The sequence below is a fragment of the Trifolium pratense genome, linkage group LG1 (genome assembly GCF_020283565.1).
Source record: "Trifolium pratense cultivar HEN17-A07 linkage group LG1, ARS_RC_1.1, whole genome shotgun sequence".
NCBI classification, from domain to species: Eukaryota; Viridiplantae; Streptophyta; class Magnoliopsida; order Fabales; family Fabaceae; genus Trifolium; species Trifolium pratense.
This window is the reverse complement of record NC_060059.1, coordinates 18,652,755-18,672,807: the sequence shown is the minus strand read 5'-3', so window position 1 is coordinate 18,672,807 and position 20,053 is coordinate 18,652,755. Positions and strand designations below refer to the sequence as shown.

General features: G+C 33.6%; 3 protein-coding genes and 1 pseudogene across 15 annotated transcripts; 2 read left to right on the top strand and 2 right to left on the bottom strand.

The window, feature by feature from the left end:
• The first annotated feature begins 340 nt into the window (after nucleotides 1-340).
• Nucleotides 341-4,582, top strand: LOC123902486. 13 transcript variants are annotated; one of them, XM_045952222.1, is made up of 8 exons: nucleotides 341-633; nucleotides 920-945; nucleotides 1,028-1,068; nucleotides 1,672-1,747; nucleotides 2,046-2,122; nucleotides 2,237-2,311; nucleotides 2,880-2,951; nucleotides 4,052-4,582. In XM_045952222.1, the coding sequence occupies exons 4-8, from the start codon at nucleotides 1,714-1,716 to the stop codon at nucleotides 4,382-4,384; spliced, it is 591 nt and encodes a 196-aa protein (XP_045808178.1). In that variant the 5' UTR covers nucleotides 341-633; nucleotides 920-945; nucleotides 1,028-1,068; nucleotides 1,672-1,713; the 3' UTR covers nucleotides 4,385-4,582. The 13 variants fall into 13 exon arrangements, 5 of the variants coding, with proteins under 5 accessions (XP_045808178.1, XP_045808176.1, XP_045808177.1 ...); XM_045952220.1 differs by having other exon boundaries at nucleotides 872-945; XM_045952221.1 differs by having other exon boundaries at nucleotides 341-794.
• A 1,996-nt stretch (nucleotides 4,583-6,578) lies between these two features.
• Nucleotides 6,579-11,012, bottom strand: LOC123902485. Its single transcript, XM_045952219.1, has 4 exons — nucleotides 10,697-11,012; nucleotides 10,448-10,570; nucleotides 8,736-9,116; nucleotides 6,579-7,240 (listed from the first exon to the last, which is right to left on the bottom strand). Coding segments are annotated over exons 1-4 (762 nt in total). The 5' UTR covers nucleotides 10,698-11,012; the 3' UTR covers nucleotides 6,579-6,983.
• A 1,513-nt stretch (nucleotides 11,013-12,525) lies between these two features.
• Nucleotides 12,526-14,360, bottom strand: LOC123889646 (annotated as a pseudogene).
• Nucleotides 14,361-16,041: 1,681 nt separating this feature from the next.
• On the top strand, nucleotides 16,042-19,421 carry LOC123902484 (pentatricopeptide repeat-containing protein At1g25360-like). Its single transcript, XM_045952218.1, has 3 exons — nucleotides 16,042-18,633; nucleotides 18,738-18,785; nucleotides 18,992-19,421. Exon 1 carries the CDS (start codon nucleotides 16,089-16,091, stop codon nucleotides 18,474-18,476), a length of 2,388 nt encoding a protein of 795 aa, XP_045808174.1. The 5' UTR covers nucleotides 16,042-16,088; the 3' UTR covers nucleotides 18,477-18,633; nucleotides 18,738-18,785; nucleotides 18,992-19,421.
• Nucleotides 19,422-20,053: the final 632 nt, after the last annotated feature.

Genomic DNA, 20,053 nt, shown 5'->3' with positions numbered 1-20,053 from the left:
GAGAAAGTCAAAATGTGCACCCTTTAACGGATATATTCAAGCTATATCTGATTAGCGAAAACGCTAGAGCGAAATAGACTGGATGTGGATCGAATCGAATTGAAATGGATAGGATGTGGGTCAGCACATATTAAAAAGAAATGCAACATGGATTCTAGTTTCTTTGCTGATAGCAACAAAATAGGTTTTGGTTAAGAGACGAGGAATGCCGCGATACGTGGATATTTTAGTGTTTGGAGTAGTGGTTGATGAAAGTTCGAAACTCTTTTTTCTTTCCAAACTTTAGTAAGTTTCGGTGGGGGGCAATCGAATGATTGATGAATACACACAGACACATATCATTCTAACTACACACATTCAACACAGCTATAGGGTAAGTTTTGCCATGTGTCAATCACACAATGCTGCAGAAGAAATCCTAGCTAGACAAGATCACAAATACTTTGCTTCTTCTGGCCATCAGTTTGAATTTCGTTTCCTCCCTTTCATCTCTTTGCTTGCTGGGCCAAACTTTTTTACCCAGCCCAGTCCAATAAGCCCAAGGATGGCAAACAAACAAAAAATGGTCAGAACTCATAAGCAAGCTGTTGTCGTGTTGTCGTTTTCAGCATGCGAGTGATTTTCTTCATTTGGGTAACAAACCTGTTGCTCCTTTCTCTGCTGCAAGCTCCTTTCACTGATCTAGGTTTCAAATTCAAATTTCAAATCCCCCTCAAAATGTCTTTTGTGGCATCTCTATTTGCACACACAATCTCTCTCCCTCTTCTACCTTCATTCAATACATGCCAATCTCTCTGCGTCAATTTCTCTGCTTCATCTCCCAGAATCTAGATAACAATTTTTTTCTCTCTTTGTTTTCACTTTGGTACAGATTAACTTCCATTATTAATGATTAGTTAATGTGTTATTTTCCTCACAGATTCACACTTCCATCGCAATTTTCAGGTAGCGATAATTTAGGATTCGTCAATCTGGAAGTTCATGATTTGATTTCATATTCTAATTTTGATTTTTTTTTTCTTGCAAGTTTTTATTGTTTGTTCAGGTTCACAATTAGAGTTTGATTGGGTAAGTTTTCTGAACTTTGAATTTTCAATTTTCCCCTTCTGAGTTATGTATTATTTTAGTTTTTTGTGAATATGTTTCAATACGAAAAACTTATGGCTTTGTGGTCTTACTTTTGTGCTTTTATCTTATATTTGATTTGATATTTGAAAACTTATGGATTTTCAATGGAATTGATCTATTGTTTGAGTGATCTTTTATAATTTGATACTTTTAATTACTTTAGTTTGATTTAGATAGAAAGAATCATTGTCATCCTTTGAATTCCTTACTTTAATGAGAGTTGGTAAGCTACATAGCTTTCATTGTATTTGAAAACTCTCATTTGATTGTGAAAGTGAGCACTCAAAAGTGTTTGAGGAAATGTCTCAATATGAAAAAACAATGGCTTTGTGTTTTTATTTTTTGGTGTTTTTCTATACCATCATTTGTATGCAATTAGTGAAAGAATTAGTGAAAATAGATAATTTGTTAGCTTTTACATCACCAACTTTCGGGTACTTTATAAAAATGGTGTCTTCTTCATCATATTTTTTTATATGATTTATTTAAATTTTTGCAAAATCTGTATGAAATCAACTGTAATACTCTATTTGCACTTTGCAGGCCAAAAGATTTGTAGACTATTTGGCTACTTTGGTCCTCTAAATGCAGTTTTCGTGCCTCATGATGATTATATTAGGTAAGCTTATTTACTCTGTCTTAAACACAACTTATATATAGCTTCTTTGTGTTGTTTTAATTTAAAGTTTTAATTTTCCAATTCAATGTGTTACATGTGAAGTTGTATAGTGCTCCAAATTTATCATTTAATTTTGGTCAACATGATGACATTGTTTCTCACTCTCAGATTACTACTTTTAAATATAGTTTTTGTTTCTCATCTACCTGATATAATTTTTAATTATTTTTAACTTTAGAGCAATTGTTTTTCTTGCTCTGCTGCCCTGTGTTAAGTAGAGTGAGTCACTTCATTTCAGGCCATGTTATTCAGTCTCATGGAACTAAACTCTTAGATGCAGCATGCAGCCGCCTCAGTTGTAGAAAATTTGGGACTGTATTATATTTCAAGAATCGATATACATTTTGTTTGCAAGCTAAATTCACCTGAAACTTCTGTTTTAAAGGCTTTGGATTGCGCAATCTTGATAAATTTGTTTTATACTTGCAGGCTTTACCCGGTCTGCAGTTGACTTCACTTAACAGAGTTATTGTCCAGAGCATGAATGGGAAGAAAAGACATGAAGTGAGTCCTTGATTATCATATTTTATAGTTGCCTTCTTTATATTACTAGATGTTGCTTTGGACCTATGGTTTTAGACAGGAAAGTTAACATATATTGATTCATTTTCTTTTGCATCTAGAAATTTATTGCCCTAAAATATTCCATATAAAAACATTTCATGTGTGCATGTAGAAGCTCCTTTTGCTGTTGTAAGTACAGTTGCAGAGAGTGTGAGAGCTCATGCCATTGTTGATGTTGCTGCTGGTCAGGTTGAGCTTCATTTTCTTATTTATTGAGTTCCTTTGTTTTCCTTCAATTTCTTTAAATTACCAACTTCATGATAACGAAACAATCTCCATCAATAACACTTTTATATAGTGCTGGTTTTGATGGACACATAAATGAGTTCTTATCATAGCCGTACAAATAGAATGGTCTCTTTGAAAATCAAATAGTTCTATTTTTTTTTTATTATTTTAACAATGAATGGTAGGCTAAAAAAAATTCTAAATTTTGATGTTTAGTTGCTATTTTGATTCTTATGTTCATTCTTCTTCTTTGCTTATTGTGTTTATGTTTTCATTGCAGCAAAATGACATACCTATGATTCCTAAGATGCTCAGAAAATATGAAGTTCTTCTATTTTGTTTACAAATTGAGGTAATGCAGATTTTTTTTAGTCTTAATGAAAAAGAAGGCTGCTTTAAAAGTTTGGTTTTCTCAATCGAGAAAATTTTGTTTTTTGTTTCATGAAAAAACTCTCGAGCATGAGACTATTGTTGAACTAATTATCTCCCTTTTATATTATTCTTTCTCATGTACATATCTTCCTTTGTTATATATATCAAAATATTATTAGAACTATCTTGACCATCCCTTTTTAATGTTTTACCTCTACAATAGAGAATGTTAGTTTCATACATGAAGGAGGGGTTTTGTTTTTTATATTTAATTTATCGAGTTATTGGTACTATTTTGGATGGTCATTGGTAGTGTATATAAATTAGAAGTGGTATATATTTGTTATTCGAATCAATGGAAAAACTTCCATACTGTTGTTAGGCATAGATTTAGGTGTGTTTGTTCTTTTCCCTTTTCTCTATATATTGGAAGTGTATATAAATTAGAAGTGGTATATATTTAGAGTAGTATGCTCACTAAGTTCTTAAAAAGGAATTAAATATGCATCTATTTGGAACTTCGTTCAAAGCTCCATTTTGGAGAGAGTAGTTTAATTACTTAGCTTGAGTGGTATAGTTTATTTATAATGTGGAACTTTGGTCAAGGCTGAGTTTATTTATACATGGTCTACAATGGAAACCTTTCATTGTGACAAGGCTTCTATTGATAAAATGTATTGATAAAATGCATTGAGCCTTGGTCATTTTATAGGTGTTTGGACCAATTTACTTTATATTTCAGTTTCACGTGTTTGTTGTGATTATGATGATGCTAACTCTTAAGTATGATTTTTGGTTTTTATGGTTTCTTTTCTGTGAGATGATATTAAGTATTGAATAAATGAAATTAAACCACCCCCTTGGTATTATGTTATATTCTTCTCCCAATCATTTTTTAACACATTCATTTTTGGGTCAAAAAAACTGAACTTCAACTTATATTCATGAGTTGAGACTTGAGTGATGGAATTTTCTTTATCTTATAAACTTTTTCAATAGATAGTATGCTGATTTTTTCCATTGGAATGGCTTGGTGAAACTTGTGATTTCTTTCTTCTCTGTCCGGACAAGAAAGTGCAGATAGTATATGGCTCACTACCTTTTGATCTTGAGGCTGGTCATAAGATACTACCAAATATAATTCCCTGGAATTTTCGCTCAGAGTTATCCACACTAATCGAGAAGGAGGTTGCCAAGTCAATGACCATAATAGAAAACAACTCAAACTGGGAAGGGTTAGCTAATGAAGAGCTTTGCATAGAAACTGATTATTTAGCTATTCTTGATGGCACTTCTGTTGTATGGCTACTTTGTTATCAATTTAGTTATGTAAACATCTTGGTTGCTAATCTGTTGAGGTGTACAATTTTATTTTTTCAATTTTTAGTGCAACTTATACAGTGGAATTGTTGACTGGAAAAGATTATGTAAGTATATTTTAAGGTTGTTTCAAGTCTTTTCCTAAAAGTGAAGTGAAGAAATTTCAAGTTATCCCAATTTATGGAAACAATTTTGTATAGAAGAAATTGTAGGTTTTAAAAGTGAAAGTTTATTGACAAAAAACACGAGGAGTGTCCGATATGGATGCTGAATGGAATAAATTTCAAGTTATCCTAATCTATGGAGACAATTCTGTATAGAAGAAATTGTAGGTTTTAAAAGTGAAGTTTATTGACACAAAACACAGGGAGTGTCACATATGCATGCTGAAGGGAATGAATTTCAAGTTATTCCAATTTACGGAAACAATTTTGTATAGAGGAAATTGTAGGTTTTAAAAGTGAAAGTTTATTGACACAAAACACGGGGAGTGTCCCATATGGATGCTAAAGGGAATGAATTTCAAGTTATCTCAAACTATGGAAACAATTTTGTATAGAAGAAATTGTAGGTTTTAAAAGTGAAAGTTTATTGACACAAAACACGGGGAGTGTCCCATATGGATGCTGAAGGGAAAGAATTTCAAGTTATCCCAATCTATGAATACAATTTTGTATAGAAGAAATTATAGGTTTTAAAAGTGAAAGTTTATTGACACAAAACACGGGGAGTGTCCGATATGTATGCTGAAAGGAAGAAATTTCAAGTTATTCCAAACTATGGAAACAAATTTGTATAGAAGAAATTGTAGGTTTGAAAAGTGAAACTTTATTGACGCAAAACACGGGGAGTGTCACATATGGATGCTGAAGGGAAGAAATTTCAAGTTATCCCAATCTATGAAAACAATTTTGTATAGAAGAAATTGTAGGTTTTAAAAGTTAAACTTTATTGACGCAAAACACGGGGAGTGTCACATATGGATGCTGAATGGAAGGAATTTCAAGTTGTCCCAATCTATGGAAACAATTTTGTATAGAGGAAATTGTAGGTTTTAAAAGTGAAAGTTTATTGACACAAAACACGGGGAATGTCTCATATGGATGCTGAAGGGAATGAATTTCAAGTTATCCTAATATATGGAGACAAATTTGTATAGAAGAAATTATAGGTTTTAAAAGTGAAAGTTTATTGACACAAAACACGGGGAGTGTCCGATATGTATGCTGAAAGGAAGAAATTTCAAGTTATTCCAAACTATGGAAACAAATTTGTATAGAAGAAATTGTAGGTTTTAAAAGTGAAACTTTATTGACGCAAAACACGGGGAGTGTCACATATGGATGCTGAAGGGAAGAAATTTCAAGTTATCCCAATCTATGAAAACAATTTTGTATAGAAGAAATTGTAGATTTTAAAAGTTAAACTTTATTGACGCAAAACACGGGGAGTGTCACATATGGATGCTGAATGGAAGGAATTTCAAGTTGTCCCAATCTATGGAAACAATTTTGTATAGAGGAAATTGTAGGTTTTAAAAGTGAAAGTTTATTGACACAAAACACGGGGAATGTCTCATATGGATGCTGAAGGGAATGAATTTCAAGTTATCCTAATATATGGAGACAAATTTGTATAGAAGAAATTATAGGTTTTAAAAGTGAAAGTTTATTGACACAAAACACGGGGAGTATCCCATATGGATGCTGATGGGAAGAAATTTCAAGTTATCCCAATCTATGAAAACAATTTTGTATAGAAGAAATTGTAGGTTTTAAAAGTGAAACTTTATTGACGCAAAACACGGGGAGTGTCACATATGGATGCTGAAGGGAAGAAATTTCAAGTTGTCCCAATCTATGGAAACAATTTTGTATAGAGGAAATTGTAGGTTTTAAAAGTAAAAGTTTATTGACACAAAACACAGGGAATGTCCCATATGGATGTTGAAGGGAATGAATTTCAAGTTATCCTAATATATGGAGACAAATTTGTATAGAAGAAATTATAGGTTTTAAAAGTGAAAGTTTATTGACACAAAACACGGGGAGTATCCCATATGGATGCTGATGGGAAGAAATTTCAAGTTATTCCAATCTATGAAAATAATTTTGTATAGAAGAAATTGTAGGTTTTAAAAGTGAAAGTTTAGTGACACAAAACACGGGGAGTGTCCCATATGGATGCTGAAGGGAATGAATTTCAAGTCATCCGAATCTATGGACTTAACAAAATATAAAATCATATCATATAAACAATTTTTTTCCCGTGCGTTTTCTGGATGATATTAACAATAATAACAATAATATTATTATATGTGTTTTTTATATGGTTGTGTAATATTAACAACCAGTTGTCTAAGTATTGTATTTAATCGGATAATACAATCGTCATCGCCCGTGCGTTGCACGGGTTCCTAACTAGTATGATAACAGATATCAAACTCTATTGCCTAAAATAATCTTACAAAAAAAGAGCTCAAATATGAAGCAAAAGAAAAGGAAGATATACAATACCTCAGACATTGGTCTGTTGCATAGTAATCTTACATTCACACAGCACACAAGTATACATTGAAAATTGATGATGCTGAAGTGTTAAGCATGTCATCAAAACATGCACAACTATCTTATTCTTTCCTTTTTCCTTCGGAGGATACCTAGTCCTAGATTAAGATCATGATACATTGGAACTAAAACTTCCAGTGCCTATGTAAATTATCAGATTTTATGCTACCTTTAAGAACTTTTTTCTTTCCTGCAGTATCGATTTTATCTTTAAACTTAGGCTCTGCGCATTTTCTTGCATCCGGAGGAATATCAGTAGTGTCGTGTGGTTTAACTTTACATTGAGCAAGAGCATGTCTATTTGGTGAAACAGTACTATTCTTCGAAGCAGGAAGTCTTCCCTTTCCAATCTTGTTTCTGTTCCCGATCATATGGTCATTCTCTGAATACAAAATGGAGACAACTTTTAGGTCATATCTGAGAAACTACATAATAAACCATCAATAACCTAGAAAACAGATGCATAGCATACAGCATAAATGACGCAAATCCAGCTATCCATGTAAGCGGAAAGTGATTGGCCTAGTGATTCTTGGAATTGTGATCACAATGATATGTCATGTGTTAATTTGGATTTGATATAAAACAGAATGATGGAAAACCAGCCGACATATGATAATCGTGTTATTCAGGTTTTGAGAATAGGAAAATGAAGACTCTAAATTAGGCAGGAAAACACTGATACCATTCCATGATAGAATAATCCAGAACTAATATCAGTGGCTAAGGAAAGCTTGTTGCTTTCACTTGGCCTTATCTTAGTTTCCTTGCAAGGATGATTCATAAAACAACGGTTTTATCCTTCCGATGAGCAAGATTTAGAATAATTGAAAGACAATGAGTTTTCTGAAAAGGGGTCTTGAAGAAAAAGAAAAAGTGGCCTTATACTTGTATTAAGACAATTATAGTTAGTTTCAGTTTTAGTTAGCTATTAACTAATAACTGTTTTAGTTGTTGAGTGAGTTGTAACTAATTTCCTGTTATTTTCCTCTAGCTACAACTTCATCATTATCTATATATATGATGAGGTATCTCCTTGTAATAGCAGTTAGCACAATATAACAGTAATGAAAACACCATTTTCTCTCCTAAGTGTTAACTTCAAATCAATAACTTGGCTTGGTAGGAGATGTTGAAGTTGTGCAGGAAGTAGTCTCTATCCCAGTCAACTAGGCTAGCTCAACTCTATCATTGGTGGCAGTGTCACCACTAAGCTTTATTACAGTTGTTGAGAAAATGGAAGGGGGGAGTGAGAGGGAGCACAGAGAATAGGGATCCTCTCCATTTCTCAAAACTAATCGAAAAGAAATGGAGAGTTCCATTACTATAGTTTTGTGTGTATATAGGCACACATTTTTATAACACGCGACATACATTAAATATTTATACAAGTTTAAACACAAAACTATAGTAATGGAGAGCATCTCAACATAAGCACAGACAGAGGGGTCTTCCTGAATTTCATAGAATCCTTATTGTTACACATTGCATATCTGTAACTCAACATTTATACAGAACTTCTACTATACAATGACACTAATACATTTCACATTGGGAAGAATCCTACAGCAGTCTCCTATTTAATATTCCTTAACAGACAAATCATAGCAAGTTTCCCCTAAAATATTCTTTTCAGTATTCTAAGGTTTTTTTTTCATGTGACTGATGATCAACTTTGAACTATCAACCATAGCTAGTTTAATCGGGTCTTTATCTGAAAACTCATTTTATGATATAAAGCATGGTTATTCTAATGTTCCCCCATGTAGTTATTCTAATGATCTCCATGTGACCTTTAATAGTAGCTCAGACATTCAAGTTGCACAAAGTATCTGGTATATAAATAAACAGAAATTTGATGAAGTTATGTGATTTACCAGGACTAGAAATGACAGCACGAGGGCGTGGAATTGAACTGGCTCTAATGTTCATTATATTCTCATCCTCAGTATTGTCATCCTTCTCAGGACCCCTATCCTTCTCTAGTCCTCCATGTCCTGACAAATCGGATGTCAAAACGCTGTTCCTAAAAGCTTCATTAGCAACAGGTACTCGTGGAATCAAATCGGCTCTAATATAGACTTTACTTTCATCAGTATCTTCATCCTTCTCTAGTTCTGCAGAACCTGAGGAATCGGATGGCAAACTGCAGTCGCCAAAATCTTCGGTTAGAGATACTCGTGGAATTATTACTTGTGGCACATAACACTCTGGTACTTTGACAATAGATGGCACAGAGACAACTTTATGGTCCTTTACTGCAAAATTAGACTTAACACTTTTACTAACTGATAATCAGATTATGAGCACAGCCAAAGAATGAAAATGTTCAACATAATGATGTCAATATTGAATTTAATAAAATATGAATCACACTCTCATTCTCCAGGCATAAGCCTAAATGACAGGGAATAATTTAATATGAATCACACTCCCTTCTCAAGATTCAATGTTCAATCGAGATGATATCGAATTGTGTCCTTTATTTAGAACTGTCAAGTATGTGCATCAGTGAGTGTGGGCGTGGGACTTATAAGGTTCCACCAATACCCCTTTAGGGCCCATTTGAATTAACTTAATTGGACTTACCTACTGACATAAGCACTTGTGAGACTATTTGAAAGAACTTGTATAAACAGCATATGACATGTCCATAAGTTGTTTTCAACTTATTTTTATAAACTGTCCATGATAGCTTATTAAAACAACTTACAACTTATATAAAAGCAGTTTAACTTTATCTTATCTTCTGTAACAAAAATAACATATACATGAGCAGTTATATTATATGGTAAATGTTTTATATGTTGTTAAATAGCCGCTATTGCGCAGCGGAATTTGGACAAACCGCTATTGTACCGCGATACACTATTTATAAAATGTTGTCAAATAGCCACTAGAGTGGCGCTTATGCTATAAGTACATGTTTAAGTTGTTTATCCAAATGTACAACGGAGATAGACAGTAGAATGTAAGGAATTCATATTAAAAGATGATATACTCGTATGCCTAACCTACTCTTATAAAATCTTAAGCTGTTAGGCAAAGGCTTATAAATGTCTTTACTGTATAAATAACATCCACTCAGCTTGAAGTGTGAACAATAAACAAACTGATACAACTCACTTTAGATTAAAAATTGGTAATATAACGGCTCGTTTGCTACTCACTGAGGTTTCTTTTCGCGCCCCTGCCTTTCTCACGCATCCTCTGGAATTCCAAAAATACCCCCCTCGCAAGATAACTAGCGAGTGTTAAAGGGGGTGCAAAATTTAGAAAAACACAGTTCACTATTTAAAGTACAAACTCAAGGGGGCGCCAAATCTGATAAAATACAGTGTGCTACTTAAATAGTTAGTTCGCACGTGAACCTTGTAAAAACTAATATTTTTGCACCCTTCAACACTCGCCAGTTAGGGTATTTTTGGAAATCCAGGGGCATGCGAGAAAGGTAACACTCTTACTCACGACTCACTTTAGAATAACAAAATCTCAAACAAACCAACTCAAAAAATAAATTATTTCTATTAAAATAAAATTGCCAAATAAGAGAATTGGTTGTAATTGTAAATTTAAAGAATTATTTTACCAGGAGAAGTAGGAGAGAGGAAGGATAGAGAGAGGAAAGCTTTCAAACCAAGGTCTCGTCCTTCATCTTCCTGATCATCATCATCATGATGTTGTTCCTGTCTTAATTTCACCTTCGAATACACTGAAAATTAAGGTAAAAAGACAAAATCATCAAAACATTTTTATTTTATTTTTTGAGGTAAAAACAATATATCAAATCATGTTTCATCAAAAGTGGCAACAAAAAAACAGAAATTGTTGAACTTACTTGTTGATTTGCAAAAAGTAAACGTTTATGTTCAGAACATGGCTACAAACAGAGTCCTATGATGTTTGTTCTGAGGATAAAAAAGGGTTTGATGATGATGATGATGGTGATAAAAAAATATAAAATAGGGAATATATTAATATGATGATGATGGTGATGGTGTCGTGTTGGGTCAAACTTGTGAGAATCACTGATACCTTTCCCGCGTTGTAATTGCGCATTCACATGATAATAGCATTATTTATTCATGTTCATAAAACTTTTGACTAACGCCACCCAAATTGAAGCCTTTTTCATTTTTCAGACCCTTTTAACTCGCCCACGTTTTACTTAGTCTTAAATACTATGTAAGTCAAATCAGCACTGGGTACAAAAATTGCAAAGGACTACGAATCAAACCGAGAAATATATCCATATTTGTAGCTACTAAAAACATATTAGTGTTCGTGTTTTTTCCTAATTTGTTATTCTTTAGTTATGGTATATTTTTTGGGTAAAAAAAGTTATTGTGTATTTCTTTTAATAAATCACAATAAATGTGATTTGATCTTTTCTCCATCAGATTAATCTAATTGTGTTTTTTTTTACAGCAAGATTAATCTAATTGTTACTCCCCCGTTTGGATTAACTTATTTTTTACTTTATGTAGAACAGTTTATGCAAATAAATAATTTTTTATGTATTATTATAAGTTTGTCAGTATAGTTTATGATAATTCGCTTATAAATATATAATTTTTGTTAGTGGGAACTTAAAAATTAATATAAAATCTTATTTATTTGCATAAGTTGTTTTGCATAAGCTCAAAAATATGCTAATTCAAACAGGTATTATAAGTCACGTTGTCACTATTATGCATATTAAAAAATGTAATTAATGTTGTATGAAAAAAATAAATTATGAGAATTAAAAGAAGAGAGTAATAAATAGTTAAGGGTATAATAGAAAAAATAACACTAAATGCTTCATTGATAATGTAAAGCAACTTATAATTTGGTACAAGTTTTTTTTCTCAAAACGACTTATAATTTTGTACAGAGGGAGTAATATTTAATGTTGAGGATAGAGCTGAAAATGAGTCCAGTCGACTCGATAAAAATTGGTTTGTTTGAAATACGGCTTGAGTTCGAGTCAAATTCTTTTTTTCACCTCGAGCTTGGCTGATTTAAAGTTCACGGATAGTTCGGCTCGTTAGGTTCAACTCAACACCATTTTTTTTAGCTGGAACTTGACTCATTTGAATTCACAAACACTCATTCAACTCATTAGCTCAAACCACGTTACTCAAAAATAAACAAATTTTAGATCCATAAATAAATTGGAATTTATACCCATTTTTATTGAAACTGTTATAAACTCAAATATATAAATTTAAAAATAATTTTGAAATGATATATATATATATATATATATATATATATATATATATATATATATATATATATATATATATATATAATCGACTCAGCTCATGAACCAAACGAGTCAAATTATATATAGCTCAAGTTCAACTCATTTAATTAACGGACTTAATTTTCAACTCAAGTTCAGTTCATTTGGTTCATGAAGGAAGTTTAACGAAACAATTGTCAAATCGAGTCTCAAACTTTGATCGAGTTGGCGCGGTTCATTGCCAAACCTAGTTGAGGGAGATTGAGATAAAAATGGATTGAGATGTTCCCTATAATTTTATATGAGATTTATTTTTGCGCCCCTTGAAATTACTAAGATAACCTCCTTGTATTCTAGGATGGTATATTTTTTGGTAAAAAAAGTTATAGTGTACGATTTCTTTTAATAAATGTAATTTAATCTTTTTTTCTATCAGATTAACCTAATTGTTAATACTATAAACCACTCAAATTATTACTATACTAGAACATCGATTTGTGCGGTGCACGGGTCTGATTAGTTGTAAAATATATAATGATTAAATAAGATATGATAATTCCAATAATGTAAGGTATATGAAAAAAGTTGAGTATCATTAAACGATAGTTCAACAATAATTTTGGAAAAATATTCATACAAAGAAAATTATGTTATATTACGGAAGACTTTCTTATAGACCACATTCGAAGTCTTAGTCGTATCTTCGCCGTCATTATCGATGATCAATATTTTTAATCCTTTTCTAGAAGTAACTCTTGAAATTGCAACATACAACTGACTATGTGAAAACACTGGCGACGAAAGATATATCCCAACATGCTTTAAAGATTGTCCCTGACTCTTATTAATAGTCATCGCAAAAGAAATCATTATAGGAAATTGTCTCCGTTGAAATTTAAAAGGAATTCTCACGTCAGATGGTGTCAGAGAAAATCTAGGTATGAAAACCTGATCACCAATATTACTTCCTGAAATAAATTTTCCTTCAAGAGCACGTTTTCCCAATCTCGTAATAATAAGTTTTGTTTCATTGCATAATCCTAATTTTTTATTTAAATTCCTTAATAGCATAACTGGAACTCCAACTTTAAGTCTCAACTTGTGATTTGGAAGTCCCGACGTATAAATCGTGTTCAAAAATTTGGGAGTATGAGCATCATCCACTGTTTGACCGTCTACATTTTGTGTGAGTGGAGTATCATAACTCAAATATGTTTTTTCTTCACCAGGAATTAAATCCAACATATAATCATTTATTGTGTCGACTATTGAATTTTTAGGAGCTAGTATAGCTCTATTTTGAAAATACGTTATATCGTTCATGTTTTGTAAAAGTTGGGGATAGATGCTTTCAACGATAGAAGCAAGAGGATCACCTAAATTTGGAATCAATAAATCTGATGGAATGTCAAGTTCTAAATCATCGTCGTTGTCATCTCCAATTTCTCCATCGCCAACACCCAAAACTCATTCAGAAAACAATCTTCTTTGTTCAACGTCTGCACTCGAAGCACTACCGAGAAGTCTCATGTTTTTACTTAATATTAAAACTTCACAAAAATTCCAAAGAACCGAAGAATTAATAGTAGCATGAACAAATTCTGGCCTTGTACATTTGGATATTACTGGTATAATTTGTCTAAAATCTCTGCCAAAAACAACAACTTTTCCATCGAAGGGAATGTGTTTATTTTTTTCATCAACAGACTTGAGAATATCTTTTAAAGTTCGATCAACAGCTTCGAAACAGTGTTTGTGCATCATTGGTGCTTCATCCCATATAATGAGCTTTGCTTTTTGTATTAATTGCGCCAAAAGACTTTTAGGAACTATGGTACATGTTGAAAACTCGTCAACATTTAGAGGAATATAAAACCTTGAATGTGCTATTCTACCGCCAGGTATAAGAAATGCAGCGATCCCACTTGAGGCAACTATTAAAATTATCTCACATTTTGAGCGTAATGCGGCTGACATGGCCCTCCAGATAAATGTCTTCCATGTACCGCCATAACCATAAAAAAAAAAACACACATCAAATTTGTTTTCCTTAACTCTTGTCATGATTGTGTCATATATTTTACGTTGCTCTGAAGTCATAGTTGACATCAATCTAACATGTTTCTCAGCTAATGTGTTTGTTATAATTCAATTCGTAATGTATTAAACTATTTTGCATATCAGGAACTAATGATGTGTCTGCTCTAGGCATTGGAGGATAATCTTTTAAACTCTTCTCACAACTACGTAACATCATCTCAATATCTGCTAATGCATATTGTATCAATTGATCATCGGTTAATATTAAATCTGCAATGTTAAAATCAAAATAATTAATGTGATTAGTGATATGACTATGGTTGTGTTTGGTTGTATTCCAAAAAAAATTGATTTAGCAGAATTGAGTTTGATAGATTTGTTTTTGGTTAAAAGTGAGTTAAACAGAATTGATTTATGTTTGGATACATTAACATAAAAATAAAGGGTATTTATAAAAAATATCAATTCTTTTTCCATTATTTTTTGTTTTGACAAAATTCTTTTTCCAATTTTAAAAAACTACAATTTAATAAACTGCATAATAAATAATTTAAAAAGTGATATAAGCAAGGTTACATGAGACATTGAAATGTGAAAGATGTTTTTTTTTTTATAATAGATTTCAATATTGTTGAAGATGTTGTAGCATGAGAATATATATATAACTTTCCAAATCACACGTGATAATAACTTTTCAAATCTCACATGATAATTATTCTCTAAATTTATGATCCGGTAGAAAAAAAATCATTGATCAGGAAAGACATAAAAATATTTCGTTATGAATAATATAGTCAACAATAATTTTGATATGATATACTTTTAAAATTGATGGTGCTTATCAATTATTACACATAATTTTAATCACAATTGGTATACTTGCCATAGTGGTTGAAAATATTACAATTCACTGAAGAGTTGCGGGTTCGAATCCTTGTATACAAACTTATAATATAAAAGATATCAATATACCATTACAGAGAGAGTGTGTGTGTGAGAGAGAGAGAGGGAGGCGGAGAACAGACAAAGATGAGCCATGTGGCGGCTGACGCCGGACGGAGGCTGATTCGTGGTCTGCTTAGGATTTTTCGTTTTCTTTTCTCACTTTTTGTACGTTATTTTCACGTTTCAAGTTTCTTCTCTTGCCCTCGTTGCTTGAGTTGTGTTTGTGTGGGCTTAATGTGTATTGGATTGACCCGAAGTGAGAAAGAAGGAGTGGTGAGATGAAGAAGATGAAGTGGCCGCCACCGGCAGCCATCGAAAGACGAATGCTACTGTTGTTGTGATGGACTGATGGGTAAGAAGAAAAGAAAGGTGTGTATTATTGTTGTTGTTGTTGTGATCTCAGCCATTAGATTGTTTTTTCACACATGTCACACATCCATACAATTAATTGGGTAAATAGAGGATACATTAAATGGAGGGAACTTGGACTCTAGAAATACATAGCCTTAAAAAATGAATAGATTGACATTGGCAAATAAATCTTTCACATTCTTCGAGTGCAAAATACTTGGACCAATGTCTGGGCAAAATTGGCTAGCACGCTATTGAATAAAACAATGATAACACCTTACATTTTAGATAAATCATTTAGAAGAATTCAAATTTAATTATTAAAAAAAAAAACATTTTTTAATTAAATTTTACTTTATATTAGCATCGAACTCTACATTATCGGAAATTGTTTCTTATCATTAACTATTAACAATAGTATTAAAGTCTCATAAATGTAGTTCAAATGTTAGCTACCAAATATATTATTGAATGACCGAGGTTCGAATCATAGATTTCATATTTCTCCACGTTTAAATGTGTTAGTTTTATCTCTACATGAAAAAAAAATTAAAGTAATAATAATAATAATAATAGGATTAACCCCAAAAAAAAAAAAAAATTGCAACATACCCTTAGCTATATAAAACAAAACAATCCATCTCCATTTTCCAACAAAAACAACATGGAGGTTCGCGAAATAGCATACCGTTACTTAACCGAATTCAACCACACTCCCGTCACTCAAACCATCGCACGCGCCGTCCATGCACTCATTCTCACCTCCGGCTTCAAACCAAACACATACATCCTCAACCGTCTTATCAACAGCTACGGTAAATCCTCCAACATCACTTATGCTCGCAAACTGTTCGACAAAATTCCCAAACCAGACATAATCGCCAGAACCACCATTATTTCCGCATATTCCTCCTCCGGTAACGTCAAACTCGCCCAAATCATCTTCAATGCCACCCCACTCACCATCCGCGACACCATCAGTTACAATGCCATGATCACTGCATATTCTCACGGTAAAGATGGTCACGCCGCACTCAATCTCTTCGTTCAAATGAAAAGAAACGGATTTAAACCTGAAAAGTTTACCTTCTCAAGTGTGCTTGCTGCTCTTTCCATCATAGCGGATGAGGAGTGGCATTGTCAAATGTTACATTGTGAGGTTATCAAATGGGGAGTATTGTCGATACCTTCTGTTTTGAATGCGCTTTTGAGTTACTATGTTCGTTGTGCTTCTTCGCCATTGGTGAAATCATCTCAGTTGATGGCTTCTTCTAGGAAGGTTTTTGATGAGGCTCCTAAGAATCAGGTATATGAACCTTTGTGGACTACCATGATTAATGGTTATGTGAGGAATGATGATCTTGCTGCAGCACGCGAGCTTCTTGATGGAATGCCTTATCCTATTGATGTTGCCTGGAATGCCATAATTTCTGCTTATGTTGGCCGTGGTTTATATGAAGAGGCATTTGACACGTTCAGGAGAATGCATTCAATGGGAATTCAGGAGGATGAGTATACTTACACCAGTTTGATTAGTGCCTGTGCTTCTTGTAACGAGAAAGTGGGGATGTTCAATTGTGGAAGACAGGTGCATGGTTATATTCTCCGGACAGTGGTGGATCCATCACAACATTTTATTTTGTCTGTTAACAATGCTTTGATTACTTTCTACACTAAGCATGATAGAATGGTAGAGGCGAGGCGAGTCTTTGATAAAATGCCAGCGAGAGATATTATTTCTTGGAATGCTGTTTTGTCTGGGTATGTCAATGCACGGCGCATTGAGGAAGCTAATTCTATTTTCAGGGAGATGCCGGAGAAGAACTTGCTGACTTGGACTGTGATGATATCTGGTTTGGCGCAGAATGGTTTTGGAGAAGAAGGTTTGAAGCTGTTCAACCAGATGAAGTCAGAGGGACTTGAACCCTGCGATTATGCTTATGCTGGGGCGATTAGTGCTTGTGGTGTTCTTGGATCATTGGACAATGGACAACAAATTCATTCTCAGGTGATTCAATTGGGTCATGATTCAGGCCTCTCCGCAGGCAATGCGCTGATTACCATGTATGCAAGGTGTGGTGTTGTTGAATCTGCTAAATCTGTGTTTCTCTCAATGCCTTATGTGGATTCAGTATCCTGGAATGCCATGATTGCAGCTCTTGCACAACACGGACACGGTGTCCAAGCCATTGAGCTTTTTGAACAGATGTTGAAGGAAGATATATTGCCTGATAGGATAACTTTTCTCACAATTCTTACTGCTTGCAACCATGCTGGCTTGATCAAAGAGGGACGTCATTATTTTGATACAATGTGTACTCATTATGGTATAACCCCAGGAGAGGATCATTATGCCCGTTTGATTGATTTGTTATGTCGTGCGGGTATGTTCTCAGAAGCAGACAGTGTAATCAAATCAATGCCTTTTGAGCCCGGTGCGCCAATTTGGGAAGCTCTTCTCGCTGGTTGTCGGATTCACGGGAACATTGAATTGGGTATTGAAGCTGGCAGCCGACTCCTTGAGCTTATTCCACATCAAGATGGAACCTACATAATCCTTTCCAATATGTATGCTGCTTTAGGTAAGTGGGATGAAATGGCCAGGGTGAGATTACTGATGAGGGAACGAGGAGTAAAGAAGGAACCTGGTTGTAGTTGGGTTGAGGTCGAAAATATGGTCCACGTCTTTTTGGTCGATGATGCTAGGCACCCTGAGGTTAAAGCCGTGTACACATATCTTGAGCAACTGGTAAATGAAATGAGAAAATTGGGGTATGTCCCTGATACAAAGTTTGTATTACATGATATGGAACCTGAACATAAAGAACATGCCTTGTCTACACATAGTGAAAAGCTTGCTGTTGTTTATGGAATTATGAAACTTCCATTAGGAGCTACAATTCGTGTTTTCAAAAATTTGAGGATATGTGGGGACTGCCATAATGCATTCAAATTTATTTCCAAAGTGGTGGCACGAGAGATAGTTGTGAGAGATAGGGCGAGATTTCACCATTTTAGAAATGGGGAATGTTCTTGTGGCAATTACTGGTAGGAAAAGGTTCTGTTTTTTCGGTTATCATTGAGGGTTAATGTCAAAAGTGATCAAAGAATTCATAATATATGAAATGGAGCCTGGAGCTTCCGCAATCAGAAATTCAAAATCGAGATTGATAACAGCCCCAAAATGATCTCCAAAAGGTTGATCAATGGTAATATGAATACTTTTTTACCCCTTTCTTTCTCTCTGTGATCCTTTTTATTTTTGCTTTTGATAAACTGAATGACACATCTTTTCTGTCACTAATGTTTACAGGACACGCCAAAGGCGTTGGAAAGGATATCCATGATTCTCGGTCTACAGGTTTGAAATTTGTCTTCTCTTATTGTACCCGTCTTGCACGTGCATGCTAAAGTTGATTATTGCAATTTCACGTCATTAGGAATGGGGATAGAGAGAAATCGGTTCATTGTTCATGTTTCATGTTGTGGTTCTGTAGCAAATGCCATGTTTCAGATTCCCTTTAATTTTCTGTTTCAGCTTATGGTTCATGTGTTTGTGTGCACCAGGTGCAGCAATTCAATACAGTATCATCTGGTTGGTAGCTATAATGTTGCATGCCATCTCGGTGGACATGCTTTGGCAGGGTGGAAGGAGCAATGAGAGGGGCTAACACGGAAGCTACTTTGATTTGAAAAAGTGACAGAATTGTGTGCCCTGTTATCAGCTTTCTGTTTGGTGCTCATCAATTTGAAGGTAAGTCCAAAGCACGGCCAAAAACACCAGTAAATGTCTGAGAAGCTTTAGTTAGGCTCTCTGTAAGCATGACTTTGGTCATGTTTAGATTGACTTCTTTGAGTTTATTTACTGAAATAAGCACTTGTGAATTGTGATATATCCATAAGCTATTTTCAGCTTGTTTACAAACACAGCTTGTAACAAAAAAATAATTTGAATTTATTTTATCTTTTGTTATAAAAAAACTTATACATAAGCACCAATATGATAAAAAGTTAAAAACATACTATAAGCTCTTAATTAGGCTGTTTATCCAAACAGTGTCTTTCTACAGAAGGGATAGTGAGATCAATAATTCTAGGTTTAATTACAGTTTTAGTCCCCCTAGTTTAAATCACTCGGTTTTGGTGCCTTTCTCATATGTTTGGACTAAAAAATAGTGATGTGACATATTTTAAATGGTGTATAGCATACAACCTGATGATATGAAATTATCAACACCCATGAAACGACAAGAAAACCTCCCTAAAATCTTAGATTTAAATATGATATATCACATTCCTAAAAACTGTAATTAAGCCATAATTCTACAATATATTCTGAAGTTCATGTGAGTTGAAACTTTAATTCACAAAAATCTAAAGGTGGATTTGTTTTTGCCTTCTGTTTTTATAAAGAAGTTAACTTCTGACTTTTGAGGTGCTTTATAAACCAACATATGGACTCTCCAATATGTAGTTGATCCTAACTGCACTATCCAAGAAAATAAGCATTCTTATGGAGGATTACTTATATTGGTATTGACTTTCCTAAGTTGGAGGCACGTGGACCAAAAACAGCAGTGAGAATAATCCGGATTGCAAATATATGCTTCTTTTCAAGAGTGCTAAAGT